General features: G+C 44.0%; 1 protein-coding gene across 1 annotated transcript in view; it reads left to right on the top strand.

Annotated features, from left to right (window-relative positions):
• LOC118358501 (zinc finger matrin-type protein 4-like) overlaps window positions 1-16,856 on the top strand; it is a 199,084-nt gene that overhangs the window by 148,521 nt on the left and 33,707 nt on the right. The window contains exon 5 of the mRNA XM_035736400.2: window positions 5,605-5,826. Coding sequence (XP_035592293.1) covers window positions 5,605-5,826 — 222 coding nt within the window. The remainder of the gene's footprint in view (window positions 1-5,604; window positions 5,827-16,856) is intronic.

Genomic DNA, 16,856 nt, shown 5'->3' with positions numbered 1-16,856 from the left:
CCAGATCTGCCAGTCAGCCAGACTTTTCCAGATCTGCCAGTCAGCCAGACTTTTCCAGATCTGCCAGTCAGCCAGACTTTTCCAGATCTGCCAGTCAACCAGACTCTTCCAGATCTGCCAGTCAGCCAGACTCTTCCAGATCTGCCAGTCAGCCAGACTCTTCCAGATCTGCCAGTCAGCCAGACTCTTCCAGATCCGCCAGTCAGCCAGGATCTTCCAGATCCGCCAGTCAGCCAGGATCTGCCAGAACACCAGCTTGCCAGGATATGCCAGAGCCCACTACCTGCCTGGGCTTCCTCTCAGTACTGGGCTTCCTCTCAGTACCGGGCTTCCTCTCAGTGCCGAGCTTCCCCTCAGTGCTGAGCTTCCCCTCAGTCCCGAGCTTCCCCTCAGTCCCGAGCTTCCCCTCAGTCCCGAGCTTCCCCTCAGTCCCGAGCTTCCACCTCAGTCCATTGGGGTCCTTGGTGAGGGTTATTAGGCCAAGGTTGGCGGCGAGGGTCGCCAATCAAAGGACACGTTACAGGGGGACTAAGACTTGGTTGGAGTGGGGTCCACATCCCGAGCCGGAGCCGTCACGGTGGACAGACGCCCAACCGGACCCTCCCCTATGGGTTTAGGTGTGCGTCCGGGAGTCCGCACCTTGGGGGGGGTTCTGTCACGCCTTGGTCTTAGTATTTTGTGTTTTCTTTATCTATTTGGTCAGGCCAGGGTGTGACATGGGTTTATTTTGTGGTATGTTTTTGTATTGGGGTTTTAACAGGTATTGGGATTGTGGCTGAGTAGGGTTGTCTAGGAAAGTCTATGGTTGCCTGAGGTGGTTCTTAATCAGAGGCAGGTGATTATCGTTGTCTCTGATTGGGAACCATATTTAGGCAGCCATATTCTTTGAGTGTTTCGTGGGTGATTGTTCCTGTCTCAGTGTTTTGTATTTCACCAGATAGGCTGTATAGGTTTTCACATTCCGTTTGTTGTTTTGTATTTTCGGTTGTCATCTTCATTAAAGATGTATCGTAATAACCACGCTGCATTTTGGTCCGACTCTCCTTCAACTGAAGAAAGCCGTAACACCTAGTCTCCCTTTGTTGTTTTTTTAATCCCAAGGACCTATAAATATCGCTCTGCTCTGGAGAATTGATGGCCTTCTAAGTGATTTTAAAGTGCCCTTTACACAGTGGGTGCATCAATATATTGACACTGGCCAACTGGTTTACTGGACAGAATCTGCCTCTTGATCTACTTCACGGCCATCAAAAGAAGTGGACCAAAGTGCAGCGTGGTGAGCTTACATTTTCTTTTTATTTAAAATGTCACCAACAAAACAACAAACCAAAGCAACAACCGTGACGCTTACAGGGCTAAGTGCCACAAACAAAGTTAACTGAACGGAGGGAAAAAGGGCTACCTAAGTATGATTCCCAATCAGAGACAACGATAGACAGCTGTCCCTTGAGAACCATACCCGGCTAAAACATAGAAATAAAGAAACATAGAAAACAAAACATAGAATGCCCACCCCACATCACACCCTGACCTAACCAAATAGAGAAATACAACGACTCTCTAAGGTCAGGGCGTGACACACGTATGGCACACTGTTCCAGTAAGCATGTAGAGAATTGGGGGAGAGGTTGGTGGAATGAGTTCGCCTCTCTACTGACTTCCCAAATAAAAAACGCACAAGGGGTGGAAACAGTATGGCTTTAATGGTGCACTAAATGGTGGGAAAGGGCTCACATCCCAATGTGCAGTTATCTGTAGAGACTGGGATCTCTCACACAAAACAATGCAGAACAGTTCTCTATGGAAAATGGGATCTCTCACACAGAACAGGGCAGAACAGTTATCCATCTCAAAAAATAGCAAGCGATGATTGGGACTGGGGCCACCCCCTTTGAAGGTAAAGGCTTTGGGTATAAATAGATGGGTTGGTTGTTTAGCAACAAAACTGACACGTACACAAATAGGGGGAAAAACACTCAGTGTACAACACATTAGCAACACCTTCCTAATATTGAGTTGCACCCCTTTTGCCCTCGGAACAGCCTCAATTCGTCAGGGGCACACATACACAATCCATATCTCCAATTGTCTCAAGGTTTAAAATCCTTCTTTAACCGATCTCCTTTTCATCTACACTGATTGAAGTGAATTTAACAAGTGACAGAATCATGACAACACACTGCCTTCTGCCCAAAAGGAAGTGTGCAGATTGTTTTCGTGACATTGTCAGCTAACCTGTCTACAGGGCGGCTGCTATTGTAATAAATGGGTTGGATGGATGGCGCAGGGCTGGTGATTATTAAGAGTAAGCTATAAGGCTCAGAAGTTAATTTTGAAGAACACAGCGGTCTGGGTCATTGGGACTGTATTCTCCTGTCTGATTACAGTGGTCCACAGAGAGCAGTTTTAACCATGGTGGAGACTTTGTTTGTGTCCCAAATGGTACCATATTCCCTATATACTGTAACGCACTACTTTGACCAGAGCTGGGCCCTGCACTATACAGGGATTAGGGTTCCATTTAGAGTGCATCATTTTGTGGGGTCCTCATGCCCCAGTGGATAGCTATATTTCCCCTATTGCTTATTTGTACAGCATGCATGAATTGCTTATGAAGTTGTGCTAGAGTTACAGTATTTATGAAGGATAAATATATTCCTATAAAAGGTTTATTAGCTTTCAGAGTTTTACTTCCTGCTTCTTATTAGTCTAGTCAGGACTGGAATCAACAAGCAGCCTATTTAAAGTTTTCTAAAAAACAATGACAACCTTTACCCTGAGCCTGATTTTGATGGATGTTTTCCCTAAACCTCAGAGCAGCCCAGTCGATACTGTAATATGTTACTGCTGCTAGGGAAGGTTAATATATGTGGTGTAACAACAAGGACACATATTCAAAACCACTCTGCGTCTCTGCCTGATTTGCACATCCATGTTAGGTGGTAGGCAACCTATATCCCAAGAGTTACAGGCTCCTGTCACCAAAATAACAGCCACATTTTGGCAGTTATTCTTTCTTTCTAAAATGGCATTTGACCAAAATGCCAATCTCAGAAGTGATCTATGTCGTTAAGAGGACAGGCTGGCCATGTTGACCTACAGTGTCATGGGAGCCGTGCGATTAATCTGTTGTTTACACCTGCTACTTGAACTTAAAACTGACTTGAAGAGTCTAATAACAATAATTAGCTTTTATGAAATGTGCTTTGGGGATCTGAGATCTCACAGTCACAATTATGAACGACATGAAGGGCTGCCCTTTCTAAATTATTCAGGAAATGGTCAAAAGGACAAATGCTGATAACCACAAGCAATAAATACCAGCATGATGATTATACCATGGTAATAGAGTTTGATTGTAAATTCTTAGCTAGATGTTGATGACATCTCTACTGAAAGACTTTCACAATTGTACAAATATATCATAAAGCACTGGTCTTTTTACAGGGCATTCGGAAAGTATTCAGACCCCTTGACTTTTTCCACATTGTGTTACGTTACAGCCTTATTCTAAAATGGATTAAATTAAAATGTTTCCTGATCAATCTACACAGAATACCCCATAATGACAAAGTGAAACAGGCATTTCCGAATGCACTGTTTTTAAGGTGACACTTCATAAAACATTTTTCATCAAGTGTCAACATAAATAATGTTTGTTCCTAACTGTCAGAATGTATGTTCTTTATAATCAGCCTGGTCTCATAGACGAGACATAACATAGGAAAGGTAAATCCAGGACTCTCAAAAAAGTATGATATGTTACCTTTTGTATGGTTACATAAGACAAAAGGTTACTTAAGGCAAAAGGAAAGTAGTGTGCTTGGTCGGGCTGGATGGGTAGGCAAATGTCTAGCAACCCAGAGGTTGTGTGTTTGAATCTCATCACGGACAACTTCAGCATTTTAGCAACTTTGCAAACTACTTACTACTTTTTAGCTACTTTGCAAATACTTAGCATGTTAGCTAACCCTTCCCCTAACCCTTTAATGTAACTCCTAACCTTAACCCTAACCTTAACCCTTAGCCTAGCTAGCGTTAGCCACCTAGCCGGATTTACGTTTACTATGTTACGTCTAGCCCTAAGTCCAGGTTGTTTAAATATATAATATTGCGCCACACGCACGCATAATGCAAATGAGATGAATTGCCTCGTGTTTGCCAATGAAAATTACACATTGCATTAAACTGGTAGCTTGTGGAAGTGAAACTCATTCATTCTGTTGCTTCGAGGGATGCACTTCTCTTCGATTATGTGGAAAGAAGTAGAGACAATAATTTTGTGATCAGCATGTCTGTTTGAGCAAGACAAAAAGAAAAGAGGGAAAATGCTTTGCCTTGTTAATGAAAAAGATCTATCTTCTTGAAATGAATACGTTTCTGCTTCCTTTTTGTTCCCTGACCCCATTGACATCACCATCCCCCACAAATGATATACTGTTCATTTCACACTCCTACAGCCACTTAATTCCCAGTTTCACATTCTGACATCCTCTTTACTGCTACAGCAGTTAATTGCCTGAATTAGATGCTGTCTAAACCAAGGGCTTTGTTATCAACTTTTACATGCCTTTGTGTGCTATAAGTGACAAACCGGCAAGAAATATAACAGTGTGCTTTTGTTGTCACTCCAGATCAAAAGCTATTTCCTACACTACCTTTTCCATTGTTTCCAGTGCCTCAGTTTGTTACTTCCTGCTACTGTATTTAGGCAGTAGGTTCTTTATCAAAGTGGTCTTTGAGTACTTATTTTTTTAAACTAATTTTCCATACAGTTTGAATGCTACCCCTTTTGATACCCTTTCCATAATGCAGTGTTTCATACACACTTCAGGAGAATATACCCTTGGCTAGTAGAATGTCACCCGGGCTAGTAGAAATTGTGGTCTACTAGCCCGGCTGGCCAGTGCCCAAAAATCCCTTCACAGTACAAGTTCTGACATAAAGATGAGCATAAATCACCATGCTGTAGCCTATCCTTATAATCAACATGGCAGAAGAACATGGTGCTGACGTTTGTGTTTCTACACTGCAACTCACAGGAGTTGCCACTTGGAGATGATGACTGCCTCACAGTACCTCAGTGGTCTGTAATGGGATCTGATGTCTTCTAACGGGACCTCTGTACATGTTGACTTAAGAAGGGTGGGCTGAGCGCTCAAGTGGTAAAACGGATTATCTTGATAGCAAATCACATTTCTAAAAACGCAGTGCTGCACAATTTGATGTTTGTTCGGCGTTAATGGTGGCATCCATGCATGAAGGAACATTGCACACAAGTAGGCAGCAGTAAGTAGAGCAGGGTCTTTTTTCCGATTGCCAAGTATGATTTAGGATTTCTTCTTCAGGCTTGCCAGAGCCAAAGTGATGCAATGCCTGTTATCAGTGTTCATTTATTGCCTCCCATGTTGCTATTTTTTTCACTTGTCAACAGAGCTTTTTGCTTTACCATGCTTCTTACTTTCCTCAAGTTTTGTTCAGAAGCTGTTTCTTAGCTGATGGTTAAAAAAAAAACACCTGTTTATGTTTTGGTCTAGAGAGTGTTGTCAAACAGCTGAACAATGTTGATGATAACTCCCCTGTCTTTGTTCTCTGTCCAATCAGAGGTGCCGCCCAGTCCGGTGAAAAGTTCCTTGGAAACTACCCCGGTGACCTCTCCTCGGCAGCGCAGGGACTCAGACCGCTACTGCCAGTTATGCAACGCCTGGTTCAACAACCCAGGCATGGCGCAGCAGCACTACGACGGCAAGAAGCACAATAAAAACGCAGCTCGCGCTGTCCTCCTGGAACAGCTGGGCAAGACCCTGGACATGGGAGAGATGAAAGGTACAGAACAGAGGAGGCCTGAGCCAGACTAGATACCTGGCAGTCTCTCTCTCGCTTTCTTGCACTCTCTCTCTCGCTCAATTATGTCGCACAGACAACCATGCAGCCCACTGCCTCCTCCCCTCACTCCCACTTATTAACAGACAGGATTGTTCCTTACCGTTGCTTCTGTGTGTAGTAACATTTCTATATGAAACTGTGTGTGTATTAACATTTATATATGAAAGTGTGTGTGTGGTGTAGTAACATTTATGTATGAAAGTGTGTGTGTAGTAACATTTATATATGAAAGTGTGTGTGTGTAGTAACATTTATATATGAAATTGTGTGTGTATTAACATTTATATATGAAAGTGTGTGTGTGTATTAACATTTATATATGAAAGTGTGTGTGTGTGTGTGTGTGTGTGTGTGTGTGTGTGTGTGTGTGTGTGTGTGTGTGTGTGTGTGTGTAGTAACATTTATATATGAAAGTGTGTGTGTGTAACATTATGAAATTGTGTGTGTGTGTAGTAACCTAGTTATATGGAATGACACAGGAAAAAGCCATGACAAGGTCTTACAGTAAGTAAGAAAACAGAACCCTGTCTACTAGAGTGCATCAAATCTATTGTGCATCCAGCATGAGGAAATCTGCATGTACCTTACTGGGGGCTAAAGGCATAGGGGAAAATACACGACACAAATGAACTTGTCAGTTTTGCATTGCTGGTCTAATAGAATATGCGTGTCAGCTGAATTCTCGTGACTATTACAGGCATTTGAGAAATGCCCAGGTATATGGTCGCGATGTGCTGTCATTCATTTGTACACTTCATGGCATTCAAATCAAATCAAATCAAATGTTATTTGTCACATACACATGGTTAGCAGATGTTAATGCGAGTGTAGCGAAATGCTTGTGCTTCTAGTTCCGACAATGCAGTGATAACCAACAAGTAATCTAACTAACAATTCCAAAACTACTGTCTTATACACAGTGTAAGGGGATAAGGAATATGTACATAAGGATATATGAATGAGTGATGGTACAGAGCAGCATACAGTAGATGGTATCGAGTACAGTATATACATATGAGATGAGTGTGTAGACAAAGTAAACAAAGTGACATAGTTAAAGTGGCTAGTGATACATGTATTACATAAGGATGCAGTCGATGATGTAGAGTACAGTATATACATATGCATATGAGATGAATAATGTAGGGTAAGTAACATTATATAAGGTAGCATTGTTTAAAGTGGCTAGTGATATATTTACATAATTTCCCATTATTAAAATGGCTGGAGTTGGGTCAGTGTCAATGACAGTGTGTTGGCAGCAGCCACTCAATGTTAGTGGTGGCTGTTTAACAGTCTGATGGCCTTGAGATAGAAGCTGTTTTTCAGTCTCTCGGTCCCAGGTCTCTCGATTGTGCATCTGTAGAAGTTTGTGAGTGCTTTTGGTGACAAGCCGAATTTCTTCAGCCTCCTGAGGTTGAATAGGCGCTGCTGCGCCTTCTTCACGACGCTGTCAGTGTGAGTGGACCAATTCAGTTTGTCTGTGATGTGTATGCCGAGGAACTTAAAACTAGCTACCCTCTCCACTACTGTTCCATCGATGTGGATGGGGGGGTGTTCCCTCTGCTGTTTCCTGAAGTCCACAATCATCTCCTTAGTTTTGTTGACGTTGAGTGTGAGGTTATTTTCCTGACACCACACTCCGAGGGCCCTCACCTCCTCCCTGTAGGCCGTCTCGTCGTTGTTGGTAATCAAGCCTACCACACATTTATTACACTATTTAGTATGACACTATCATCTATTAAACGGGGAGCTTTTTAGAACCAATATCCTTTGATTGATGTTAAATAGAAGGCTCCTATTGTTCCGGCTGTGTTGAATACAGCCCTCCTGATATAGCTAGTGTCTGCTTCTATGCCAGCCAGAGAGAGCCACAGTGCAGAGGCTCGGTGTTGCTCCGTACCCTGACTTGATAAGCCTGTTTCGGGCTGTTAATTTTGGAGTGGGGAGGGGGAATGGTGCTCTCACTCCCTCTTACTATCTCCTACCCACAATATGTCAATAACAATTACAGAATATTAGTCCAGCAGCAGGCTGCTGCGGTGGGGGGGAGGTACCAGGGCAGCATGAAGAGCCCAGAATGTTGTAAAGTTAAGTAGTGCATGAGCAGACATAATGTGGGATGTCTCTTCAGTCATGTCTGATTAGAGATGTAACTTAGCCCCCTAACTACGAGTCGTATTGATACTTATGACTGATAGGTGGGCTCTGCATTGTCAGGGGCGAATTGGGATGCTCCGTGCAACACAGTCACAACTGATTGAAGATGTACTTGTTGCTTAGCTACTTAACTCCCAGTGTTATTGATGCTCACAGCTGGTAGGTGGGTTATGTCTTATCAGGGATGAATTTGGAGGCTCTGTGCTGCCCAGTCACATCTGATTGGAGATTTAGCCTTGTCCTAGTACTAACTCCAAGGATGATTATTCACGCTTGAGATTAACATGTCCCCTCTCCTACCTTACCTACCTTCCCACTTCTTACCTAACTTTAAACACCACCTGGCACTCTAACCAAAATTCAGGGGGTGGTCCACCCAGGTCTTACCTAGTGTGCATAGACAGATTAAATACTACGAGTTATGTATGCCCATAGGCCTCTTGCCTAAACACTCCCAAGGTGCATTCCCCTTCCCACCCTGGGAACAAATGAATAATTACCAATACTTTAAGTGAAAAAAATTAATTAACCAAAAACACTAAGTCCTATTGGCATACACATACCTCTGGAGGAGCGGCTAGAAAATGATATCCACAAAACTTTTATTGACCACCACAACAATCAACATAAAAATAAGCTATTTTCCCAAACACTGGCTTTTATCAAGCTGGAGAACGATTTGGTAATGAAGAGTCAAGAAGGAGGGGTCAGAGCTCCAATCAGCGATGGGCCGACCAATCAGCTGCTTCTGGAATCCAGGAAGCCATTTCCTGAAATACACACACATACAAACCCACAACAACACAGAAACTGGGGGACGTAACATGCGTGATCATTTCAAGTTAAATATAATGCCTCCCAAAGCTGTCCTTGTTTCTCAGACAGTTCTGTCCCTGAATATCTCCTGAATGCTCTCTCCCAGACAGTTCTGTCCCTGAATATCTCCTGAATGCTCTCTCCCAGAAAGTTCTGACCCTGAATATCTCCTGAATGCTCTCTCCCAGAAAGTTCTGACCCTGAATATCTCCTGAGTGCTCTCTCCCAGAAAGTTCTGACCCTGAATATCTCCTGAGTGCTCTCTCCCAGAAAGTTCTGACCCTGAATATCTCCTGAGAGCTCTCTCCCAGACAGTTCTGACCCTGAATATCTCCTGAATGCTCTCTCCCAGAAAGTTCTGACCCTGAATATCTCCTGAGTGCTCTCTCCCAGAAAGTTCTGACCCTGAATATCTCCTGAGTGCTCTCTCCCAGAAAGTTCTGACCCTGAATATCTCCTGAGTGCTCTCTCCCAGAAAGTTCTGACCCTGAATATCTCCTGAGTGCTCTCTCCCAGAAAGTTCTGACCCTGAATATCTCCTGAATGCTCTCTTCCAGACAGGCACCGCTTGAAGTAGATGAGCCATAATTCAAAGCCAGCTTCATTTTCATTGGCTTCTTTTTCTGTACTTTGTGTCTAACAGAGTGTTTCCCCAATGTCACTATAGTCATTTATGGGGGGCAGAATTCGACACTCGCAGCCTAGTGAGCGTGATTATCAATTATCAATTAGTAATGAAGTGGCAAATCATCCTAACAGGCAGAACTAGTATTGTGTGGATGGAGAGGAAACAGGAGCAGCCAGGGCAAATCACAGCACAGCGGGCAGGGATTTTGTAATCTATTTTATTTAACTAGGCAAGTCAGTTAAGAACAAATTCTTATTTTACAATGACTGCCTACCCCGGCCAAACCCTTCCCTAGCCTGGACAACGCTGGGCCAATTGTGCGCTGGTGGGATGTGATACAGCCCAGGATCGAACCAGGGTCTGTAGTGACGCCTCTAGCACTGAGATGCAGTGCCTTAGACCTCTGCGCCACTCAGGATTGTTGGGCTGGGCTGCTTAATTCATAGGGCTGCAGAGCCAGTGTAGGCAGGCTCATCTTTCACACAAATGCATCCAAATGAAATAGCACTTCTCTTTTCCCTCTTTGTTCTTTTTTGTCCTGCCTCACATAATTGTCCTGTCCTTGCACATTGTTTTACAGTTGTCTGATGTGGGATGGCTATTAAACCAAAAATTGTAGATGGAAATCTGTCAGTTGTGACTTTTCCATGCAGTTTATTAAATATTCATTGAGTACCTATTGAGAAGAGCATTTGATAGATTTTCTGTACATTGGTTGGTGGTTATACAGCTCAGTAGTGGTGTTGTTTCTGAGAAATTAGTGAGTGAGCGCACAGCACTCTGCTGTGTTTACCCAAAGCCTGCCTCACAAATGGCACCCCATTCCCTATATAGTGCACTACTTTTGATGCCATTTAGGATGTAACCACAATGTAGGCCCCCAACCTATTAGTACTCTGTTCTGTAGAAGATGAGACTCCAGAGGAGGACCTGCCCACTTCTCTCTCTGCTCTGATTTACCAACAGCCTTTTGTTTTTGTTTTTGTTTTCTCACCATCCCAAATCAAATAACATTTTATTTGTCACATACACATGGTTAGCAGATGTTAATGTGAGTGTTGCGAAATGCTTGTGCTTCTAGTTCCGACAATGCAGTAATAACCAACGAGTAATCTAACCTAACAATTCCACAACTACTACCATATACACACAAGTGTAAAGGGATAAAGAATATGTACATAAGATATATGAATGAGTGATGGTACAGAATGGCATGGGCAAGATGCAGTAGATGGTATCGAGTACAGTATATACATATGAGATGAGATGAGGGTATGTAAATATTATATTAAGTGGCATTGTTTAAAGTTGCTAGTGATACATTTTTTCCATCAATTTCCATTATTAAAGTGTATGGAGTTGAGTCAGTACTCAATGTTAGTGATGGCTGTTTAACAGTCTGATGGCCTTGAGATAGAAGCTGTTTTTCAGTCTCTCTGTCCCTGCTTTGATGCACCTGTACTGACCTCGCCTTCTGGATGATAGCGGGGTGAATAGGCAGTGGCTCGGGTGGTTGTTGTCCTTGATGATCTTTATGGCCTTCCTGTGACATCGGGTGGTGTAGGTGTCCTGGACGGCAGGTAGTTTGCCCCTGGTGATGTGTTGTGCAGACCTCACTACCCTCTGGAGAGCCTTACGGTTGTGGGCGGAGCAGTTGCCATACCAGGCGGTGATACAGCCCGACAGGATGCTCTCGATTGTGCATCTGTAGAAGTTTGTGAGTGCTTTTGGTGACAAGCCAAATTTCTTCAGCCTCCTGAGGTTGAAGAGGCGCTGCTGCGTCAGGAAGTCCAGTACCCAGTTGCACAGGGCAGGGTCGAGACCCAGGGTCTCAAGCTTGATGACGAGTTTGGAGGGTACTATGGTGTTAAATGCTGAGCTGTAAATGCTGAGCTTGTTTGATTGCCTTGCGGAGGGAATAGCTACACTGTTTGTATTCGGTCATGTTTCCGGTCACCTTGCCCTGGTTAAAAGCAGTGGTCTATCACTCATCTATCTTTGCTCCCATTTCACCCTCTGTTTGTTACCAATCCTAAACCCTACTAACCTCAATATTATCCTCTACCATCCTAAACACTGCTAACCTCAATATTTCCCTAAACCCTGCTAACTTCACACAATGATCATCTGGGTACAGCCATGGTCTCTGGTTTTACATTTCCCTGCAGAGTTGAGACTTCATGGAGCTTTGTAAAGCTGCACTACATACTGCACTGCCTGCCTCTAAAAGGGGGTGTGCATATGTTTCATAGCTACCTACTTGTATACACTATACAGCACCTTACAGTGATCTATAGCATAAGTGCTTATGTAATATGTATGTATCGTAGCTTGCTATACCTGCATACGAGGCCCTCTGTTCCACTAGGAGCTGAAATAAATAACTATACTGTACCTGCATACAGTTCCTAGGTTATCTATACCATATGGACTTATGTCATCTGTATGTACTGTACAATATGTACTGTTAACTTGACTGTACCCTATTTCTTATGTAGTGCACTACTTTTGACCAATGCCCATACGGCTCTGGTCAAAAGTAGTGCACTATCAATCAATCAATCAAATTTTATTTATATAGCCCTTCGTACATCAGCTGATATCTCAAAGTGCTGTACAGAAACCCAGCCTAAAACCCCAAACAGCAAGCAATGCAGGTGTAGAAGCACGGTGGCTAGGAAAAAGTCCCTAGAAAGGCCAAAACCTAGGAAGAAACCTAGAGAGGAACCAGGCTATGTGGGGTGGCCAGTCCTCTTCTGGCTGTGCCGGGTGGAGATTATAACAGAACATGGCCAAGATGTTCAAATGTTCATAAATGACCAGCATGGTCGAATAATAACAAGGCAGAACAGTTGAAACTGGAGCAGCAGCACAGTCAGGTGGACTGGGGACAGCAAGGAGTCATCATGTCAGGTCGTCCTGGGGCACGGTCCTTGGGCTCAGGTCCTCCGAGAGAGAGAGAGAGAGAGAGAGAGAGAGAGAGAGAGAGAGAGAGAGAGAGAGAGAGAGAGAGAGAGAATTGGAGAGAGCATATGTGGGGTGGCCAGTCCTCTTCTGGCTGTGCCGGGTGGAGATTATAACAGAACATGGCCAAGATGTTCAAATGTTCATAAATGACCAGCATGGTCAAATAATAGTAAGGCAGAACAGTTGAAACTGGAGCAGCAGCACAGTCAGGTGGACTGGGGACAGCAAGGAGTCATCATGTCAGGTAGTCCTGGGGCATGGTCCTAGGGCTCAGGTCAGTTGAAACTGGAGCAGCAGCATGGCCAGGTGGACTGGGGACAGCGAGGAGCCATCATGTCAGGTAGTCCTGGGGCATGGTCCTAGGGCTCAGGTCCTCCGAGAGAGAGAGAAAGAAAGGAGAGAATTAGAGAACTCACACTTAGATTCACACAGGACACCGAATAGGACAGGAGAAGTACTCCAGATATAACAAACTGACCCTAGCCCCCCGACACAAACTACTGCAGCATAAATACTGGAGGCTGAGACAGGAGGGTTCAGGAGACACTGTGGCACAATCCGAGGACACCCCCGGACAGGGCCAAACAGGAAGGATATAACCCCACCCACTTTGCCAAGGGGGGGGACAGGATGACCACAACAGTGAATCAACCCACTCAGGTGACGCACCCCCTGCAGGGACGGCATGAGAGAGCCCCAGTAAGCCAGTGACTCAGCCCCTGTAATAGGGTTAGAGGCAGAGAATCCCAGTGGAAAGAGGGGAACTGGCCAGGCAGAGACAGCAAGGGCGGTTCGTTGCTCCAGAGCCTTTCCGTTCACCTTCCCACTCCTGGGCCAGACTACACTCAATCATATGACCCACTGAAGAGATGAGTCTTCAGTAAAGACTTAAAGGTTGAGACTGAGTTTGCGCCTCTGACATGGGAAGGCAGACCGTTCCATAAAAATGGAGCTGTATAGGAGAATGCCCTGCCTCCAGCTGTTTGCTTAGAAATTCTAGGAACAATTAGGAGGCCTGCGTCTTGTAGCGTACGTGTAGGTATGTACGGCAGGACCAAATCAGAGAGATAGGTAGGGAATAGGGTGCCATTTGGGACATAATCCACATTACCTCCATACATCAATTAATGTAAGGTAGGGAAAATGTAAGCAAGACCCAAGACAGTCCAGTCTACCCCAGTTAGTTCATGATGTATAGTATTGAATTGCTGCAGTCTATTTTAGAGACTGCTCATGGTGCTTTGTTTCTTTATAAAGTCTTTTTTTGGAAGTAACAGAAGATGATGAATGGTGTGAGTCACATTGCAAAACATGTTTCCCTGCTAGAAGAGCAAAAACTTTTCTTATTATTGTTATCATATAAAATTGAAATATAGCTTCTACTTCTAAGTTGTTCTTTCTCTTCTAAGATAAGAAATAAGTTTCTCTATTATTATTACTGTTATCATCTAATATATACATATAGCTTTGGGTTATGGAGGAGGAGGTGCATTATCTACACTATATTCCAACATCATGGGCATTAATATGGAGTTGGTCCCACGTTGCTGCTATTACAGCCACCACTCATCTGGGAAGGCTTTCCACTAGATGTTGGAACATTGCTGCTGGGACTTGCTTCCATTCAGCCACAAGAGCATTAGTGAGGTTGGGCAATTAGGCCTGGCTTGCAGTCGGCATTCCAATTCATCTCAAAGGTGTCTGATGGGGTTGAGGTCAGGGCCCTGCGCAGACCAGTCAAGTTCTTCCACACCGATCTTGACAAACCATTTCTGCATGGACCTCGTTTTGTGCATGGGTGCATTGTCATGCTGAAACAGGAAAGAGCCTTCCCCAAACTGTTGCCATAAAGTTGGAAGCAAAGAATTGTTTAAAATGTAATTGTATACTGTAGCATTAAGATTTTCCTTCACTGGAACTAAGGGGCCTAGCCCGAACCATGAAAAACTGCCCCAGACCATTATTCCTCCTCCACCAAACTTCACAGTTGACACTATGCATTGGGACAGGTAGCATTCTCCTGGCATCCGCCAAACCCTGTCGGACTGCCAGAAGGTGAAGCGTGATTCATCACTCCAGAGAGTGCGTTTCCACTGCTCCAGAGTCCAATGGCGGCAAGCTTACACCACTCCTGCCGACACTTGGCATTGTGCATGGTGATCAAAGGCTTGTGTGCGGCTGCTCAGCCATGGAAACTCATTTCTTGAAGCTCCCAAAGAAACAGTTATTGTGCCGAGGTTGCTTCCAGAGGTAGTTTGGAACTCGGTAGTGGGGGTTGCAACTGAGGAAAGATTATTTTTACGCGTTACGAGCTTCAGCACTTGGAAGTCCTGTTCTGTGACCTTGTATGGCATACCACTTCGCGGCTGAGCCATTGTTGTTCCTAGACTTTCCACTTCACAATAACAGCACTTACAGTTGACCCGGGCAGCTCTAGCAGGGCAGAAATTTGACTAACTGACTTGTTGGAAAGGTGGCATCCTATGACGGTGCCGTGTTGAAAGTCACTGTGCTCTTCAGTAAGGCCATTCTACTGCCAATGTTTGTCTGTGGAGATTGCATGGCTGTGTGCTCGATATTATACACCTGTCAGCAACGGGTGTGTCTGAAATAGCCGAATCCACTAATTTGAAGGGTGTCCACATGCTTTTGTATATATATATATAATGTGTATTCAATCTGAATATAATGGTGTCCGTTGCTGTGGCAAAGCGTTGGACCACTGAGTCTGAGAGATGTGGTCCTCTACACTGGAACACTGCAATAATTTATGACAAGAGAAAGACAAAATAGGAGATGGTGCCATTTTCTTGTTTCCATTGCACAGGCAAATAATGGCAGTTCTCCCAGGGGCTACCTCGGTATAAGCCCCTGGCTCCATAGCCTGATGACACACATTTATACAATTGCTCTCGCTTTGATAGACTTTTCCTCCCTCCAGTCAAACTCATCATATCACTGAGTTTGTATGCAAACCACATGGCACCCTATTCCCTATTTAGTGCGTTTGACCGGGCCCATAAAAGTATTGCACTATATAGGGAATAGGGGTGCCATTTGGGACCCATCCTGAGACTGTAGACTGCACTGCAACCCAGACCATTTTGTTTTAACTAACACTGTAAGGAGATATACTCTTCTCTACTGTATGTCTCATGTGCTTAGTCTATAAGAAAACATGCTTATTGAGCAGAAAGGAGGACTAGACTGGTTTATTATGGTGCGGCTGGCCCCTAAGCTATATCTGTCTTATAACTAATTCTCATCAAATGAAAATAGGGGCACTTACTTGATTCAGTTACATTTGAAGTTTTGTTTCAAATTTTCTGGGGCTGGGCACTATTTTCACTACTAGTCTTCTCCAATTCGGAATGGGGGCCCAGCTTTGTGTCATAGAACCAATGCTCATTTAAATGAAAAATAGGAGCCAGCACTCACTTAATTCAGTTGCACTGTTCACTGCTAAAATGTTCTTTAACAAGCAACATATCCTAACAGAGCACAACTTTCATTGAGCACATTTGGTTAAGAAAGTGTTGGAAGCTGTCGTCATGGCATAAGCTAATGGGGATCCGAATAAAGACTAAAGCACATTCTCTTGTCATCCTGATAGAACTACTGCTGCCATGCCATCTCTCTGCCTTCATCTCTCTCTCTCTCATCATCAGGTTTATTAATCAGTCCCTTCAGATCTCATGTCCAAACAGATGCATGCACATCTAATGCAATCTGATATGATTGCATCAGTGATTATGACGTTCCCCCGGAGTGTTTAGTTTACACCATAGCCAGCCCTGTCAATCAAGCCAAGACATGACGATAAATTGTGTTTTCCGAACTCCATCCTAGCATGATTAGTTGGAGAGACGTCTCCGGGAGATGTGATATGGCACGTCCTCTCTACCAGCTTCAGCAGCTTTTTCCCAGAGCCCTGCATTCCCAATTCACAGGCCACTCCTTTTGTCTGTCTGTATGCTGCAATTTCCATCCCTCCTGACCCTAAAATAGATCTAATACTACCTTAATGGCAGGCTCAGCTGATCAAGTTCCTGTCCAAGAGGGCAGAGGAAGGAAGGCTCTGTTCAAGTTGTCATATATTTCATCAAAGGAGGAGAGGCAATTGAATCTGGAGACAACCCGGGAGAGCTGGAGATTACACCAACCCTAAACTGAATTTATTTCCCATCGTATTGGTGTCCTGTGTTTTCAGAATGGAATTTTATCTGCAGCAGGATTCACTGAACAAGATTGCTTTTAACAAGGATTTCATTTCAACACTTTGTATTGTTTAAAGATGGATTAGATGGAAAGATGAGCTGCCTTTTTAGAGCAACAGGGGATCTGTGTTTACACTGCAGGCTTCATCCACATTATTTGGAATTCACCATTTCCCTGATGA

The sequence above is a fragment of the Oncorhynchus keta genome, chromosome 25 (genome assembly GCF_023373465.1).
Source record: "Oncorhynchus keta strain PuntledgeMale-10-30-2019 chromosome 25, Oket_V2, whole genome shotgun sequence".
In the NCBI taxonomy this organism is placed as follows: domain Eukaryota; kingdom Metazoa; phylum Chordata; class Actinopteri; order Salmoniformes; family Salmonidae; genus Oncorhynchus; species Oncorhynchus keta.
Note: the sequence above shows the minus strand (reverse complement) of the source record. Positions and strands in the feature narration are given on the sequence as shown.